Below are 19,766 nucleotides of genomic sequence, written 5' to 3' on the forward strand. Positions count from 1 at the left end.
TATGATTTTTAAATAATTAATTAGCATTTTGTTGCATGACATAAGTATTTGATACATCAGAAAAGCAGAACTTAATATTTGGTACAGAAACCTTTGAGATGCTTCTTACGGAGCCACTCCTTAGTTGCCCTGGCTGTGTGTTTCGGGTCGTTGTCATGCTTGAAGATCCAGCCACGACCCATCTTCAATGCTCTTACTGAGGGAAGGAGGTTGTTGGCCAAGATCTCGCGATACATGGCCCCATCCATCCTCCCCTCAATACGGTGCAGTTGTCCTGTCCCCTTTGCAGAAAAGCATCCCCAAATATATATATATATATTTTAACCTTTATTTACCTAGGCAAGTCAGTTAAGAACAAATCCTGCCTGTTCAGGGGCAGAACGACAGATTTGTACCTTGTCAGCTCGGGGGTTTGAACTTGCAACCTTCCAGTTACTAGTCCAATGCTCTAACCACTTGGCTACCTTGCCAAATGATGTCTCCACCTCCATGCTTCACAGTTGGGATGGTGTTCTTGTGGTTGTACTCATCCTTCTTCCTCCAAACACGGCGAGTGGAGTTTAGTCCAAAAAGCTCTATTTTTGTCTTATCGGACCACATGACCTTCTCCCATTCCTCCTCTGGATCATCCAGATGGTCATTGACAAACTTCAGACGGGCCTGGACATACAGTGCCTTGCGAAAGTATTCGGCCCCCTTGAACTTTGCGACCTTTAGCCACATTTCAGGCTTCAAACATAAAGATATAAAACTGTATTTTTTTGTGAAGAATCAACAACAAGTGGGACACAATCATGAAGTGGAACGACATTTATTGGATATTTCAAACTTTTTTAACAAATCAAAAACTGAAAAATTGGGCGTGCAAAATTATTCAGCCCCTTTACTTTCAGTGCAACAAACTCTCTCCAGAAGTTCAGTGAGGATCTCTGAATGATCCAATGTTGACCTAAATGACTAATGATGATAAATACAATCCACCTGTGTGTAATCAAGTCTCCGTATAAATGCACCTGCACTGTGATAGTCTCAGAGGTCCGTTAAAAGCGCAGAGAGCATCATGAAGAACAAGGAACACACCAGGCAGGTCCGAGATACTGTTGTGAAGAAGTTTAAAGCCGGATTTGGATACAAAAAGATTTCCCAAGCTTTAAACATCCCAAGGAGCACTGTGCAAGCGATAATATTGAAATGGAAGGAGTATCAGACCACTGCAAATCTACCAAGACCTGGCCGTCCCTCTAACCTTTCAGCTCATACAAGGAGAAGACTGATCAGAGATGCAGCCAAGAGGCCCATGATCACTCTGGATGAACTGCAGAGATCTACAGCTGAGGTGGGAGACTCTGTCCGTAGGACAACAATCAGTCGTATATTGCACAAATCTGGCCTTTATGGAAGAGTGGCAAGAAGAAAGCCATTTCTGAAAGATATCCATAAAAAGTGTTGTTTAAAGTTTGCCACAAGCCACCTGGGAGACACACCAAACATGTGGAAGAAGGTGCTCTGGTCAGATGAAACCAAAATTGAACTTTTTGGCAACCATGCAAAACGTTATGTTTGGCGTAAAAGCAACACAGCTGAACACACCATCCCCAGAGTCAAACATGGTGGTGGCAGCATCATGGTTTGGGCCTGCTTTTCTTCAGCAGGGACAGGGAAGATGGTTAAAATTGATGGGAAGATGGATGGAGCCAAATACAGGACCATTCTGGAAGAAAACCTGATGGAGTCTGCAAAAGACCTGAGACTGGGACGGAGATTTGTCTTCCAACAAGACAATGATCCAAAACATAAAGCAAAATCTACAATGGAATGGTTCAAAAATAAACATATCCAGGTGTTAGAATGGCCAAGTCAAAGTCCAGACCTGAATCCAATCGAGAATCTGTGGAAAGAACTGAAAACTGCTGTTCACAAATGCTCTCCATCCAACCTCACTGAGCTCGAGCTGTTTTGCAAGGAGGAATGGGAAAAAATTTCAGTCTCTCGATGTGCAAAACTGATAGAGACATACCCCAAGCGACTTACAGCTGTAATCGCAGCAAAAGGTGGCGCTACAAAGTATTAACTTAAGGGGGCTGAATAATTTTGCACGCCCAATTTTTCAGTTTTTGATTTGTTAAAAAAGTTTGAAATATCTAATAAATGTCGTTCCACTTCATGATTGTGTCCAACTTGTTGTTGATTCTTCACAAAAAAATACAGTTTTATATCTTTATGTTTGAAGCCTGAAATGTGGAAAAAGGTCGCAAAGTTCAAGGGGGCCGAATACTTTCGCAAGGCACTGTATGCTGACTTGAGCAAGGGGACCTTGCGTGCGCTGCGGGATTTTAATCAATGACGGCGTAGTGTGTTATTAATGGTTTTCTTTGAGACTGTGGTCCCAGCTCTTTTCAGGTCATTGACCAGGTCCTGCTGTGTAGTTCTGGGCTGATTCCTCACCTTCCTCATGATTAATTGATACCCCACGAGGTGAGGTCTTGCATGGAGCCCCAGACCGAGGGTGATTGAACGTCATCTTGAACTTCTTCCATTTTCTAATAATTGCGCCAACAGTTGTTGCCTTCTCACCAAGCTGCTTGCCTATTGTCCTGTAGCCCATCCAAGCCTTGTGCAGGTCTACAATTGTACCCCTGATATACCCCTGACACAGCTCTCTTGGCCATTGTGGAGAGGTTGGAGTCTGTTTGATTGAGTGTGTGGACAGGTGTCTTTTATACAGGTAACAAGTTCAAACAGGTGCAGTTAATACAGGTAATGAGTGGAGAACAAGAGGGCTTCTTAAAGAAAAACTAACAGGTCTGTGAGATCCGGAATTCTTACTGGTTGGTTGATGATCAAATACTTATGTCATGCAATAAAATGCAAATTAATTACTTAATCATACAATGTGATTTTCTGGATATTTGTTTTAGATTCCGTCTCTCACAGTTAGTGTACCTATGATAAAAATTACAGACCTCTACATGCTTTGTAAGTAGGAAACACTGCCGATTTTGCAGGTTATCAAATACTTGTTCTCCCCACTGTATATTGTAGCTCATCCAAGAATGATGTGTCCAATTTGTTCTGATGGTTACACTGCAGGGCTAAAGCTTGATCCCCAGCATGGCTGCTTGCAGCTACAGTATATTTCTATCTGGATTGGATCATTTGAGTGTGATGAGGGTAAGCTATTTACTATTCATAAGGTTGTAGGCTGCCTGAGAGACAGGGAAGGGGGAGAAGGAGGGGAGAGTGCGGGAGAGAGAAAGAGGGGGAAATGGATAAGATAAAGAGAGCGTCTGCGCAAGTGAGTGAGTGTTAGAGAGAGAGGTGGGTGGGTGTTCTGGACAGGTTGCGTCTAGATCACATAGTTCTCATGTATAAGGCTCTTTGGTTGAATGAATGATTCATCAATACATTCCTGGAAGTAGGAGCACGATTCTAGGACTTAGGCAGTCTCCCCTTTTAGATTTTTTGGTTGTTGTTGCCCAAAGTGTGTCAAATCTGAAAATATGTAGTCTTAATCTATGATATGCTACTAAAACCACTTGTTTTTCTAATAAAATACTGTTTTATTTATTTATTGCCCGTGGACTGCAGTCCTAAAAACTCTTCAAACTAATTTAATCCACTGGCCTTCCTAGCCTTCGGACTGGAGCAATGCTGCTGCAAACACACTTATTTTCTGGATAGGAAGAGATCTGGGTCACATGCTTGAATTATCTATTTGCAGGGTTGCATGCATCAATGCCAAGAAATTTCATTAGGGGAACTTTGCCCAAGGAAAACGAGAGCCATCTGTGTAGGATGGAGCCGGTGGCCAAGGAGAGAGGGACAACAGAGAATGGAGGCAGCTCCTCTACGAGGGAGCAACGCTCCTCCTGCTCCAGCCTCAAGGTACGATCAGAATCTCTAGGCCTCCCTCTGCTGCGCTCTGATTCTCTTTGCCTCTGACTTTCTCTGACTCGCTTAAGGGCTCTATTCAATCCGTATTACGGAAGTTCAGTGTTACAGCGTGATATAAATATAAAGGCCATGTTCCCGCATTAGCCGAGACTGCATTCATGTCGGCGCAATTGGAAATATCCTTTACATTTTAATCACGCAATTGGCACCACTTCAGCCATACAGATTGAATGGAGTCCTATCTCTCCTCTACTCTCTGCCTCCTTCCCCCTCTCCACCTCTCCTCTCTGCATGCCTCCGCTCCTGTTAAGGTTAGCATTTAGTGGGGGGCTAAAGCTGATCCTATAGGGCAACTTCTACCTGGAACTTTCCCTAGGTATACTATATCTATTGTGGCAGGAAGAGCAGCCACACTGAACTCTGTCACCTGACAAGGGATGTTCCAGCTCATTTGACCAAGTGAGTCAGTGAGACCATGTGTGGATGTTACATGTTTCTCCTACCCTGTTAGCTAACCATGTTGTTTAATGTCATTAGGCCTCGATAGCCTTTCTTTCCGATTTGGGATGGGACTTTTCCATGGCATGCAGAACCAGGTGAAAAAGAGAGGGGTTGCACGAGTTTAAGGACCAGACATTGAAATGACATTAAAAAAAAAAAAAATCCGGGGGGGGGGGGGGGGGGGGGGGGCTCTGTAAAGGTTGGATTGTAGACAACAGGCCATGGTATTTAGCCTGCTGTAGTGATGCAATCCCCAAAACAAGCACTCCAAATGAGTCAGACCCTGGACAGGAAGTGAGTTGTTCTGGACTGCAGGTGCTGAATGGTTGGCAATATATTTGAGGTAGTACAGCGTTTGGACGAGATGTCCACGGAATGACCCAACCTTAGACCCCAGAAGAGCAACCAGAAGCAACTTTGGCAAGGCAAAAAAACTATTTTTTGGCTGGTTGGCTGTTTGGGAAAATAGTGCTTGAGTTAATGCATGTTCTGAGAGATGAGCATGTTGTGTGCTCTCCTGATGTTGATGTCAGAGCAGATGTAGGAATGAGAGGCTTGAGAGGACCAGCGTGCAAGGAGTTGTATGGTCTGGGATGCTATGTCGAAGTTGCCATGGATGCAGCTCCGACATGGAAGGATAAGTCCTGAGAATTGATCGGCCGGATAGCCATACAGTGATAGTATTTGTCTCAGATGGGAATGGAACCAGATTTGGTGATGAACAGTGAATCGGAGGGAGAGGCATGTTGAGATTGTCTGAGCTGTTGGAAGTAAGTGAGTGGTTGGTAAGGGCTGAGGGTAGATGTTAGCCGGATCAGGTACACTGTTGTGGTTCTGTCAAAATGATTGGTTTATTGTGTTTGATGTTAAAGGTATATTTGTCAAGGACGGGGATGTCTGACATGCTGAGAAGGGATGTAGGTAGGAAATGTAGGATGTAAACTCCTAACGTCGCAGGAAGTGAAAAATAAACCTCAATCCCAGCGTAGAGAGACTGCGAAAGAGACGGAACTTAATCTCATCATCTGGATGCAGTCAGACAGGATGTCAATAGTGATTGGCTGGTGATGAGGGCGGGCGGTGGCCGGCACCTGAATAATTGAACAGAGGCAATTGGTTCACATCTAGTAGAGGGTCTCAGCTGGTAAAACCGGGGGGCGAATCGCTGCAAGATCAGTTGGCACGCAACTGGCTGAGATGTGGGAGTTCATGGCGGGAAAGTGAGGCACTGCTGGGGTGGCAGTCACGGGACCAGCGTTGAAGAGAAGTTGTCATGGGCAGAGGGGGTGAGCCACCACTGGAGTGCTGAAGGCAAACTTAGTAACCAGGTCGTTGGAGCATGGGGGATGACTGCTTTCCCCTCACCACAGAGGAGGAAGCCAAGGCCGAGCATTGTCCAGAGGAAGGAAGAGGGGGTGGAGTGGAGCAGAGACAGTGCGCAGAATGTGTCAGGGGCCTCTGGTGTCGGGGCAGACGGGATACCGGCAGGGTGGGATGCACAACCGCGGAGATCGCAGCGATGGACACCTGTGGTGAAGAGGCGCCCGCAGACCTGTCAAGAGTCCCCGAGTATGTGCTGACATATCACTGCAGGAGCCTGGAGGCAGTAGCAATCTAAAGCAGGCAATGGAATTCGTAGATTGTTGCGCCACCAAAACGAATGGCCAGATCCATAACAATGGAGTAGTGATCCAAATCCTAGCGGCGAGAAGGGTGAGCTGAGCAGATGATGCCTTTGTAATTACAAGAAGGCCAGGGAGGCAGTCGGAGGGACCTTAAGTGGGGAGTGGTCGGCAGAGAGGGGGTGAGCCTTTGCTGGAGCAGCATTCATAGGGCTGAACGGACCTGAGCTGAGGAGAGGTCCTCACTTGTAGAGAGAGGGGGAGAGACTCTGCCGGTAGGATCTACTGGCGAAGTGAGGAAAAGACTGGATGCAAATTGAATTGAATGGAGGGTGTTGGGTGGAGGAAGAACCAGGTCTGCCGTCAAGAGGGAATGGAGAGCAAGAGGGTAGGGCTGGGCTGCGGACAGCAGTGTAAACTGGAACATTGAGGCAATCGGCTCACTGAACTGAGAGGTCACAGCTGTGAGGAATAGGGGCAAATGCCACAGCTGGAGGAGCAGGAGCAGAAGGCACATATAGCTGGCTGAGCAGTCGTCGCTGGCAGAGAAGGTGAGGCACTGCAAGGGTAGCGGTAACAGAACGAGTGGGACCAGAGGCGAAGATGGAGTTTGTCACTGGTGGAGAGGGAGGGTGTGTCACTGTGGGAGAAACAGTCATGCACTGGCTGGTCCTGAGGTGGAGAGAGGTCGTCACTGACAGAGAGTGAGCCACTGCTGTAGCAGTGGAAAAGGGGCCAGCTGGACCTGAGAGGGGGAGAGCTAATAGTGGCTGTAGCCGGGAGGCCAGAGCGGTCGGCAGTGTAGACTGGAACCGTGAGACAGTCGGTTCACTAACTGCGACAGCGTCGCAGCTGGGATGTCCAGGCGCCAAACCACTGTGGTGGTGGTGAGCACAAAACTGGCTGAGTAGGTGGGAATGTGAGGTTCTTGGGGGAGGAGACACTGGTGGTGGCAGAGAGCAGGTTGTGTCGGATGTCAAGTCATAATCTGAGGCTGGGAGAGAAGCCAGGTCCGGAGCTGGTTTGGGGGCTTAGGTCGAAGTCTTTGAGGCCTGATCTGAGGCTTGGAAGCCTAGTTGGTGATCTTGGGGATGTCATCATGGTGGCCCTCGGGTGCGTGGTGTCATCATGTGGTAGCAACATGGGTGGAGGTGGTTGTGGGGGCACGAGGGAGAAAGCAACATAAGTCCGAACAATCATGGCTGGACGGACACCATGCAATAACATTTCTAGAGTGAGAAGGCCGGTCTGGACGATGATAAGATGTGGCCAATATGGTGAATTTGCAACGAACTGTTGCAATATGATACTGTGTGGCCTGCCGTCACATGGACTGTGGCACAATAAAGATTGGCAAGCAGCTTTTATCAAATACTCTTAAGGTGAATGGAAATTAAGAATGTATACAATTGAAAGTGAATTACTGTACGAGCGATGGTTGAATAGCCAGGAATCGGTGGTTGGCGGCACGGCCTCACGGATCTACCAAGGAGTGGGGCATGTGGCTGGGAGATGCGCTGGTATGTTTGGAAAAGCAGGACCGTGGATGTTTGGAAAATGTGCTCGGGAGAGCACACTGGGAATGGGCTGCGGAGCTGGCCAGCTTGGCGGAGAGAAAAGATTGTTAAAGCAGGCAGCTTGCTGGTCCATGATCAAATCAAATGTTATTGGTCACGTGCCGAATACAACAGGTATTACCATACCATGAAGTGCATACTAACAAGCTCTTAATAAAGATAAACAACAGGTATTACCTTACCATGAAGTGCTTACTAACAAGCTCTTAATAAACTCTTACACGGAACCCAAACCGGCTGCGCACGTGCGCCATCGTGCATAAATTTGTTTTGTCCCCCCACACCAAATGCGATCACAACATGCAGGTTAAAATATCAAAACAAACTCTGACAGGTCGAAAAGCATTAGACATTTATGGCAATTTAGCTAGATAGCTTATTTGTCCTATTTAGATAGCTTGTTGTTGCTAGCTAATTTGTCCTGGGATATAAACATTGAGTTGTTATTTTACCAGAAATGCCCAAGGTCCCCTACTCCGACAATTAATCCACACATAAAACGGTCAACCGAATCGTTTCTAGTCATCTCTCCTCATTCTAGGCTTTTTCTTCTTTGAACTTATATGGTGATTGGCACCTAAACCTTCATAGTATTACCACAACGACCAACAACAGAGTTCTTCTTTCATTCACCCACGTGGGTATAACCAATGAGGAGATGGCATGTGGGTATCTCCTTCTATAAACCAATGAGGAGATGGGTGAGGCACCGCGATCTGCGTCGCAATCTGCGTCACAAATAGAACTGACTTCTACTTTAGCCCTTGGCAACGCAGACGCTCGTTGACGAGCACGAGCAGTGTGGGTGCAATAATAGAATAATATAGATTTCTACATTTATTTTGCAACGCTCGCGCAGACTACGCGAGTGGTGTAGTCAGGGTATTAAGGATAGCCCCCTTTTTTTCAATTTTTGCCTAAAATGACATACCCAAATCTAACTGCCTGTAGCTCAGGCCCTGAAGCAAGGATATGCATAATCTTGGTACCATTTTAATGGAAACACTTTGAAATTTGTGGAAATGTGAATTGAATGTAGGAGAATATAACACAATAGATCTGGTAGCACCATCTGTAATTCTGATGGTGTCCACAAGAGAGCAGCAGTGTATGTGCAACATTTCAGACTGATAACTTGAAGTATGAGCAAGTTACATGACATTTAGTGTGAAGTCACCCAGGTAATTTGGGCAAATCGTGAAGGACGCATTCACATTGAAATTACATTTTTCTACAAGAATATCGTCAAATCTGTATACTTGGACTTTGATTTAGCTTTTATAGTATTAGTAGCCATATTGTAAGTTCAACATTTGCAAAACATCCAGTTTTCATAACTTCATAACTCTCCATATTCTTGCCATTTTTGTCCAAAAGGAAAAGGCTTGCCGTTGCACAAGGTTAGCAGCAAAATTGTGCGACAGATAAGGGATTTCTCCGATTAGTGCTTATTTGACAAAGTTACAGTCAATCAAGTGAAGACTGCCCGCATCATCGGCACGCCATGAAGGCATCGCTCTCTGACCAACTTTGGTGTCCTATAGGATATAATACACTCCTAATGATATAGTGAAGTCTGGTTACGTTCTAGGATCTCTGAGAGGAATAAATACGGACGTAATTTGACTGGTCGAAACAACGTTTAGGGTTATATTTTCACAGATTCCTTTCTTTGCAAATTGAACGAGTGGAAATACAAAATCGATCGTGCATGCTATTTGGAACTTTTAAGGGTATTACATTTTTATCTAACAAAACGACACTTCATGTTATCTCTGGGACCCTTTGGAAGATAAATCAGAGCAAGATTTCAGAATATAAGTACACATTTCACCTTTAGAGGTGAATTTACCCAACCTATCGTGGTGAAAAAAGTGTTTTGTTAGGAGCTCTCCTCAAACAACCCCTTGGCATTTTTTCGCAGTAATAGCTTTTGTAAATTGGACAGTGCAGTTATATTAACAAGAATTTAAGCTTTCAGCCGATATAAGACACATATATATATATATATATACCAACATTTGTTGTTTCTCTAAAATCTGCGACCGTGACACACGGCGCTGCATGATTTACAACTGTCCCGTTGACGGGACGCCTATCCCTACCAACAATGAAGTTAAGAAAATAGAGTTAAGAAATGTTTGACTAAATAAACAAAAAAATATATAAAATAAAAAAGTAACACAATAAAATAACAATAACGGGGCTATATAGAGGGGGTGCCGAGTCAATGTGCGGGGCTACAGGTTAGTTAAGGTAGTTTGTACATGTAGTTAGGGGCAAAGTGACTATGCATAGATAAAACAGCAAGTAGCAGCAGTGTAAAAACAAAAACAAAGGAGTGGGGGGGGTCAATGCAAATAGTCCAGCTGGCCATTTGATTAATTGTTCAGCAGTCTTATGGCTAGAAGCCGTTAAGGAGCCTATTGGACCTAGATTTGGCAATTTTTTAAAATGTAACCTTTAATTAACTAGGCAAGTCAGTTAAAAACAAATTCTTATTTACAACGACAGCCTCGGAACAATGGGTTAACTGCCTTGTTCAGGGGCAGAATGACAGATTTTTACCTTGTCAGCTTAGGGATTTGATCCAGCAACCTTTCGGTTACTGGCCTAATGCTCTAACCACTAGGCTACCTGCCTTACTGCTTGCTGTGCGGTAGCAGCGAGAGCAGCCTTTTTCCTTTTTTAATAATAATAATTGGTTACTTTTTACGTCTTTTTCTCCCCAAATTCATGATATCCAATTGGTAGTTAGTCTTGTCCCATCGCTGCAACTCCCATACGGACTCAGAAGAGGCGAAGGTCAAGAGCCATGCGTCCTCTGAACCACGACCCTGCCAAGCCACACTGCTTCTTGACACACTGCTAGCTTAATCCAGAAGCCAGCCGCACCAATGTGTCGGAGGAAACAACGTACAGGTGGCGACCGAAGTCAGCGTGCATGCGCCCGGCCGCCACAAGGAGTCACTAGAGCGCAATGGGACAAGGACATTCCAGCTGGCCAAACCCTTACTAACCCGAACGACCCTTCGAATTGGGTCTAGCGTTTCTGGGATGATGGTGTTGATGTGAGCAATGACCAGCCTTATAAAGCACTTCATGGCTACCGAGTGCTACGGGGGGTAGTCATCTAGGCAGGTTACCTTCGCTTTCTTGGGCACAGTGGTCTGCTGGAAACATGTAGGTATTACAGACTCAGTCAGGGAGAGGTTGAAAATGTCCATGAAGACATTTGCCAGTTGGTCCGTGCATGGTCTGAGTGCACATCCTGGTAATCCGTCTCTTGGCATTCTCTCAACCAGCTTCATAAGGTAGTCACCTGGAATGCATTTCAATTAACAGGTGCGCCTTGTTGAAAGTCCATTTGTAGATTTTCTTTCCTTCTTAATGCGTTTGAGTCAATCAGTTGTGTTGTGACAAGGTAGGGGTGGTAAAAGACAAAGTCCATATTATGGCAAGAACAGCTCAAATAAGCAAATAGAAACGACAGTCTATCAATACTTGAAGACATGAAGGTCAGTCGATCCGGAAAATGTCAAGAACTTTGAACGTTTCTTCAAGTGCTGTCACAGAAACCATCAAGCACTATGATAAAACTGGCTCTCATGAGGACCACCACAGGGAAGGAAGATCCAGAGTTACCTCTGCTGTAGAGGATAAGTTCATTATAGATACCAGCCTCGGAATTTGCGATACAAATAAATGCTTCACAGACTTCAAGTAACAGACACATCTCAACATCAACTGTTCAGAGGAGCTGCATGAATCAGGCCGTCATGGTCAAATTGCTGCAAAGAAACCACAACTAAAGGACACCAATAATAAGAAGAGACTTTCTTGGGCCAAGAAACACGAGCAATGGACATTAGACTGGTGGAAATCTGTCCTTTGGTCTGATGAGTCCAAATTTTAGATTTTTGGTTCCAACCGCCATGTCTTTGTGAGATGCAGAGTAGGTGAACAGATGATCTCTGCATGTGTGGTTCCCACCATGAAGCATGGAGGAGGAGGTGTGATGGTGTGGGGGTGCTTTGCTGGTGACACTGTATGTGATATATTTAGAATTCAAGGCACGTTTAACGCAATGATACGCCATTCCATCTGGTTTGTGCTTAGTGGGATTATAATTTGTGTTTCAACAGGACAATGGCCCAACGCACCTCCATGCTGTGTAAGGGCTATTTGACCACGAAGGAGAGTGATGGAATGCTGCATCAGATGACCTGGCCTCCACAATCACCCAACCTCCAACAAATTGAGATGAGTTCGACCGCAGAGTGAAGGAAAAGCAGCCAACAAGTGCTCAGCATATGTGGGAAATCCTTCAAGACTGTTGGAAAATCATTCCAGGTGAAGCTGGTTGAGAGAATGTCAAGTGTGCAAAGCTGTCATCAAGGCAAAGAATCTCAAATATGAAATATATTTTGATTTGTTTAACACTTGTTTGGTTACAACATGATTCCATATCTGTTATTTAATAGTTTTGATGTCTTCACTATTATTCTACAATGTAGAAAATAGTAAATATAAAGAAAACCCCTTGAATGAGTAGGTGTGTCCAAACTTTTGACTGGTACTGTAAGTATTCAGACCTTTTGCTATGAGACGAAAGATTTAGCTCTTGTTTCCATTGAGATGTTTCTTCAACTTGATTGGAGTCCACCTCTGGTAAATTCAATTGATTGAACAGGATTTGGAAAGGCACACACCTGTCTATAGAAGGTCCCACTGTTGACAGTGCATGTCAGAGCAAAAACCAAGCCATGAGGTCGAAGGAATTGTCTGTAGAATTGCGAGACAGGATTGCGTCGAGGCACAGATCTGGGGAAGGGTACCAAAAAATGTCAGCTGTATTGAAGGTCCCCAAGAACACGGTGGCCTCCATCATTCTTAAATGGAATAAGTTTGGAACTCTTCCTAGAGCTGGCTTCCCGGCCAAAATGAGCAATCGGGGGAGAAGGGCCTTGGTCAGTGAGGTGACCAAGAACCCGATGGTCACTCTGACAGAGCTCTAGTTCCTCTGTGGAGATGGGAGAACCTTGCAGAAAGACAACCATCTCTGCAGCACTCCACCAATCAGGCCTTTATGATAGAGTTGCCAGACGGAAGCCACTCCTCAGTGAAAGGCACATGACAGCCCGCTTGGAGTTTGCCAAAAGGCACTTAAAGAGTCTCAGACCTTGAGAAACAAGATTATCTGGTCTGATGAAACCAAGATTGAACTCTGGCCTGAATGCCAAGCGTGACGTCTGGAGGAAACCTGGTACAATCCCAACTGTGAAGGATGGTTGGTATTGGCAGCATCATGCTGTGGGAATGTTTCTCAGCGGCGGGGACTGGAAGACTAATTAGGATCGAGGGAAAGATGAACCGAGCAAAGTACAGAGATCCTTGATGAAAACCTGTTCCAGAGCACTCAGGACCTCAGACTGGGGTGAAGGTTCACCTTCCAACAGGACAACGACCGTAAGCATACAGCCAAGACAATGCAGTATTGGCTCCTGGACAAGTCTCTGAATGTCCTTCAGAGGCCCAGCCAGAGCCCGGATTTAAATCCAATCGAACATCTCTGGAGAGACTTGAAAGTAGCTGTGCAGCAAAACCTGTTTTTGCTTTGTCGTTATGGAGTATTGTGTGTAGATTGATGAGAGAGAAAAAACAACATTTTAATAAATTGTAAAATAAGGTTGTAACGTAACAGACCCAAAAAGTCAATGGGTCTGAATACTTTCCGCATCCACTGTATATGCATTAAAACATATTACAAATGTAAGATTATATGCCATTTGATAAAGACATACACAAATAATATGATATTAATAAACCTAACTTTATTGAAAGAATAAGGATAAAGGGGTACATTGTTTTATTCAAACCTGAAAACAAGGTGCAAGTTACATCATCCTTTCATAACCATGGCATTTTATACAACATTCATCTCAGGGATATTGTCATCAAAATTGAACTGGAATTACAAAATATTATGAGAATAAGGAATACACTAAAATAACAATGATGGTCTTTAACAGTTTCTTCTTACATAAGTTCCTCTAGGCCTATAGCCTAATACTCGAAGAGTCAGAATTAAAATCATTCAAGATCGGGGAAATGACCAGTGACAATCTGAGCTGGGTGAAGACTAGCATACACTTTACTAGTACCTAGCTATGTATGGCATGTATATCTATGCATGTGTCCTGTAAGGGTGTGATTGTCCCTCAGCCCTGTTTACAGCCTCAGTAGCATATTGTTCAATCTCTCCAGCCCCTGCCTATCCTTGTCACTCTGGAGCTCAGGTGACATGTCTATAGTGTCGTCCTCCTCACAAAGGTCTGAGAGCTGACAGTCCACCACAGTGTCCTGGAGAGAGAGAGGTGAGAGAGAAGAGAGTATTTACAAAAATATATACCTAATTTATGTATAGGCAGGGGTGAAAGTTAGCCGCAATGGTCCAATACGGCGTATCGTCAAAATAAATAGTGCGGGTACGCTGTACAGGTAGAACATGAGCCTATCACAATAATTAAAACATAGATTAGAAGACAACTGTAGGCTATTACACTATTTGTTATTACTGCATGTCAGTTGCATGAAACATTTGCGAATAGACTTGAAAACTTGTGGAATGCTCTCCAAAATGCGGTGTGGTTTGATGATAAAGAGCCATTTTTGCCAAGGCAGAGATGAGTGGTCGAGCCTGAGACGTGCGCTGACAGCAGTCTACGCATCAATATAGGTTATAAGACTTGTTTGGGCCTAATGAATGTCATTCATAACGCTTTTTGGTGTTTTGTAAGTGATGTTTCTTTTGCGCTTATCAAATTGCACTGTATAGATGCAAGAATGATTAGCCTAATATTTGGAATAGCCTAATAGTCGGAATAGTAACTTAAGTCTGGACACTAACTGTAGGCCTCACATGTAGCCTATTATAATATTCACAACTGTAGATTTTAGTGTTACTGACAGTAAATATGATTTCTTTCTTTCAGCATCTTGAGAGAATGCGAATGCACACTTAGGGACCTGTTGTGTATCCAAAACGTGCAGTTTCTTTCAGCGACATAAAAGCTAACAGTATGCATCCAAGACAAACTGAAATAATATCAGAAACATGTTGGATCGTTTTCACAGCTTTTCATTTTCTTAAAACTGGTCCAAGTGATGTAATTTGGTCCCCTGGTCCCTGAATGTCCTTGCTCTGTGAGAGAATCAGAAATGAAAGGGAAGACTTTACCGATGTCAACTAGATTGTTGATGATGCATTGATCATTCTATCGATTTATGACATCATTCTGGTGAACAGGGCTTTATGTAGTATTCTAGATGAGCATCAAGTATTGACAGAAGAGAAGCAACATGTATCTAATTATAGACAATTTGACTGACAAATAGCCTACCAAATGTCAGAAATTAGAAGCAGAAAAATATCTAAATGAGGCTTAAGAATCATTTTCGCTGAGTACTGTGCGCAGGTAGCCTACATGAGCCTCTTGAAGTAATGACAATCCAATGTAAACATCATGACTGGTTGTGTTTATGCCACATTAAAAGGTAGCCTAATACATGATAAAACTTAAATGACAAATCTTGACTGTTAGACCCATTGAAATCTAATTAAATGAATGGGGATTCTAAAGAAGTGCATGTGCAACTAGGAGGTCCCATACCGGGAATAAGTTACATTTACTTTCACCCCTGCCTAATAGTACATAATAATAATAATACATCATTGACATTTACCTTCCATTTACCTGACATTTACCTTCCAAAAGCTTGGCTGAGAGGCATCAGCATCATGTGGTGGCTTCTCAACTTCCTCCGGCTCCTCCATTTCAATCTCATCCTCTTCGTCCTCGTCTTCCCCAAGTAACGATTACCCTTCAGCGCAAAAAAAGGAATCATGAATGGAAGGAAATTGTACAAGGCTTCAGGGTGCAATCAACAGCCAGCAGGCATACTATTTTTAGGAATCGTAGCTATCACAGATAAATAAAAAAAACATAATATATCTACATATCTAGCTATGGAGCTAGTTAGCGAGCTAATAATTATTGTAGCTACCTAGCTACAGTGGGGCAAAAAAGTATTTAGTCAGCCACCAGTTGTGCAAGTTCTCCCACTTAAAAAGACGAGAGAGGCCTGTAATTTTCATCATAGGTACATTTCAACTATGACAGACAAAATGAGAAAAACAAATCCAGAAAATCACATTGTAGGATTTTTAATGAATTTATTTGCAAATAAAGGTATATGGGAATCATAAGTGTTACTGGTAAAACAACAGTCATGCAGCAGCCCTCTCTTTTGCCTGGCTAGCTAGCCATTGTAACGACCCTGGGTTTATAAGCGCGGAAATCGACTCTGCCGCTCGAGCTTGCTTTTGCAGCACAGTCGATAGCGCGCCGGACCTCGGGCTAGAAGGTGGAGGGTTCGAGACCTGCTACCCGCTGTTTCATAACATTGGTGTCAGAAGTGGGATCTGACCTTGCATCCACGACAGTGCGTGTGCTTGGCCGGTGAGCGCGTTCCTGTAAGACGTAGAGTCGCAAGCTAGCTCAAGGACGCGCTCTTTGAAAGGAGGGAGTAGTGTAACGACCCTGGGTTTATAAGCGCGAAAATCGACTCTGCCGCTCGAGCATGCTTTTGCGGCACAGTCGATAGCGCGCCGGACCTCGGGCTAGAAGGTGGAGGGTTCGAGACCTGCTCCCTGCTGTTTCAGGGGGAGGAATATACAAGGCAGTGAATATAACCCCCAAAAATTATCTTGGGAGCTGATGTGGTCGGAATTTGATGATGAGGTATTCCAGATTGGGTATTCCTGTACGTTACCACAATCACACCATGTTGTTCATCATACTCCTCCACCTCTGTGTTTACCGGAAAGTTCCTTCTTCCTGTCCCCACGATGAACGGAGAACCCCGCTGACTGTATGGACGGGGACAATATATCCGGAGAGAGCCAATGTAGTGGTCCATATCCCAAGGATATTAGTTCAGTTCTACCCTCTCGGGTGATGGATTTCTGTTGTTTTCTCCTGAAGCACTCTGGAAAGTATGTCACTCAATCCAATACCTGCCAACGAACATTGTTGCCATAGTGAAACAGGAAAAGTGACTGACGTTGCTCTCTCAACAGAGCACATTAGGAACAAGTCAGATGGTTCTTTCTGGATCTCTTTGATAAAAACTGCCATTTTGATAGGCAAGCTGAGGGAATGGGCCTGGGGAAATGTTGGAGCCACTCTCAAATTCATAGACACAGTGGATGCAAAGGCTGACCGTCCATAGCCGTGTACGAAATCTGTCTTGCCTATTACTATTACTAAAACTGCACACTGTGTACTTATCATACTACATACAATTTAGAACATACTGTTTCGTAAAAATGTATGGAGTAGGCAACAAATACTAATATATTCGACTCATATTAGTGCTGGGGACAATAAAAGGCTACTCTAAAATGTGCAGTTTTGTCACACAACAGAATGCGACAGATGTCTCAAGTTTTGAGGGAGCGTGCAATTGGCATGGTGACTGCAGGAATGTCCGCCAGAGAATTGAATGTTAATTTCTCTACCATAAGCCACCTCCAATGTCATTTTAGAGAATTTAGCAGTATGTCCAACCGGCCTCACAACCGCAGACCACGTGTATGGCATTGTGTGGGCGGGTGGTTTTCTGATGTTAATGTTGTGAACAGAGTGCGCCATTGTGGTGGTGTGGGGTTATGGTATGGGCAGGCATAAGCTACGGATCAAGTCCGAGTCATGAGTCCCTATGGCTGAAGTCTGAGTCCTGGTCCAAGTGTTCAAGTCTGAGCCACTGGCTCCATATGAACTCAAAATAAAGTTATTTACCCAGTCAGATATAGCGTAGTGGACAGAAGAAATGTAGCAGTGGGTCGGCAGGGTAGCCTAGTGGTTAGAGCGTTGAACTAGTAACCGGAAGGTTGCAAGTTCAAATCCCCGAGCTGACAAGGTACAAATCTGTCTTTCTGCCCCTGAACAGGCAGTTAACCCGCTGTCATTGAAAATAAGAATTTGTTCTTAACTGACTTGCCTAGTAAAATAAAACAATTATGGGTCATGTCCTTTGAACAGTAGCCTAAGGGCTAGAATCAAGCCATTTTCTCTCAGGAAAAAGAGGGAGACTACATTTGGCTACAGAACCTGTATATGAAATGCATTGTGAAAGTGGGAGGGTTGAGCAATACTACAAATTCAAAGAGCCTAGTTCTCTATAGCCTGCTCAAGTTAGAGAAAATATAGCTGTTGTTTACTGTTGTTTTACTATTAAACTCAATGCTGCTATTGATTTTTTTATTTCATAAAGCAGTGTGTGTTTCTTAACCAGGCAAAGGGTAGCTAAATAGAAGGCTGGTGGTGACTGGTTAGCTAGAGAGTCACCTGCGCCTTGTGTATACATGGAGCCGGAGCTTTGCCTGTCTGCACTTCTGCCCACTCTCATCGCTTTCTCCCCAGCAGCTCACCAGCTTGATGTTGGCTGGGTGTGACACATCCTTCCCACTGCTTAACAGAACTGAGCATCTGTGCTGCTAATATTAATTGTGATTATTATTGAAAAGCTCTCAATCTCTCCAAAAACTCTTATCCAGTCCACACTTAGTAGCCAGATGTTAGTCACAGAGATAATTTTGTCTCGTCTCGTTTTAGTAAACTGAAATGAAAACTAAAATGATTTTACTTCTAGTTTTTCTGGCTCTATTTAGTCAGTTATTGTCTCGTCAACTGGCACTGAAAAAAAGGTGTTTGATGAATATTTTAGTCACTATTTTAGTTGATGAAATTAACACTGAGTCTTCAACCGATTTTGAAACCCCATCCCACAGCTTTATAGCAAACCAATTGGCAGCCAGGGGTAGCAATTTGTTGTTTTTTTAAATCAAGGAGTGGGCCTTGTAATCGCCTAAAAACGTCCTTTCCCCTGACACAAAGGATTTGTATCCAGAGATCAGAGAGTAGCAGCTTGTTATTCTTCAGGATTAAAGCTACATGAAACAATGGTGTCTAAGCCTCTTAAAATAAGACTGTTTGTTAAAGTATGTTCAAAGTTGAAAAAGGTCAGTTTCTCAGGATTGTTAGTTAGCCTGCCGGTCTGGCTCACGGTTCTATGGTGTTGGTTTGAACTGTAATGCTATGATAAATAAATATCACAATATTCTACTCGTTAGCATATCGTCATACTGTTTCCACTGGTATTGGTAGACTATTTAACAGGAGAGTATGTGACTCGAATGAGTACTTTCTGGTACACAATGGGCCTCAGGATATCGTCACGGTATTTTTGTGCATTCAAATTGCCATTGCTAAAATGCAATTTTGATCATTGTCCATAACTTATACCTGCCCATACCATAACTCCACAGCCACCATGGGGCACTCTGTTCACAATATTGACAGCAGAAAAAACGCTCCCTCACACGACGCCATACACATGGTCTGGGGTTGTGAGGCCGGTGGAACATACTGCCAAATTCTCTAAATGAACATTACATTCTCTAGCAACAGCTCTGGTGGACATTCCTGCAGTCAGCATGCCGATTTGCACGCTCACTCAAAACTTTAGACATCTCTGGCATTGTGTTGTGTGACCAAACTGAACATTTTAGAGTGGCCTTTTATTGTCCCCAACACAAGGTGCATCTGTGTAATTATCATGATGTTTAATCAGCTTCTTGATATGCCACACCTGTCAGGTGGATGGATTATCTTGACAAAGGAGAAATGCTCACGAATGTAAACAGATTTATGCACAGAATTTGAGAAAAATAAGCTTTTTGTGCGTATGGACAATTTCTAAGAGATTTTATTTCAGCTAATAAACAATGGACCAACATGTTGCGTTTATATTTGTGTACCGTGTAGTTTCCCGGGCGAGTCTTTGATGTGGAAAAGCCCATGGGAATGTGGACGTGCCGCTGTGAGAAGACAAACCTACTCATTGTGAGAGATTAGGTGTTGCTAGTCGTGAGTGGCCCAGAATGGGAAGGCTGATGCAATGAATGCTAGAGCTCATCTTTCCTAGCCTAGACCCCAATCTGTCTGTGCTATCTTGCCAACACCTTGTCACTAATTGTCACGACAAACATGTTTGGCACGACAGTTCCATAAGGAGAACAGAAACAGACTGAGACCTACACTGGGTT

At 43.9% G+C, this 19,766-nt stretch overlaps 1 protein-coding gene across 1 annotated transcript in view; it reads left to right on the forward strand.

Moving 5' to 3' along the window:
* LOC139379348 (solute carrier organic anion transporter family member 1C1-like) overlaps positions 1-19,766 on the forward strand; it is a 62,503-nt gene that overhangs the window by 8,644 nt on the left and 34,093 nt on the right. Inside the window, exon 2 of the mRNA XM_071122156.1 lies at positions 3,722-3,885. Within this exon, the coding sequence (XP_070978257.1) occupies positions 3,736-3,885 (150 nt within the window). The 5' untranslated portion in view covers positions 3,722-3,735. The remainder of the gene's footprint in view (positions 1-3,721; positions 3,886-19,766) is intronic.

Source organism: Oncorhynchus clarkii, chromosome 21, assembly GCF_045791955.1.
Source record: "Oncorhynchus clarkii lewisi isolate Uvic-CL-2024 chromosome 21, UVic_Ocla_1.0, whole genome shotgun sequence".
NCBI lineage: Eukaryota > Metazoa > Chordata > Actinopteri > Salmoniformes > Salmonidae > Oncorhynchus > Oncorhynchus clarkii.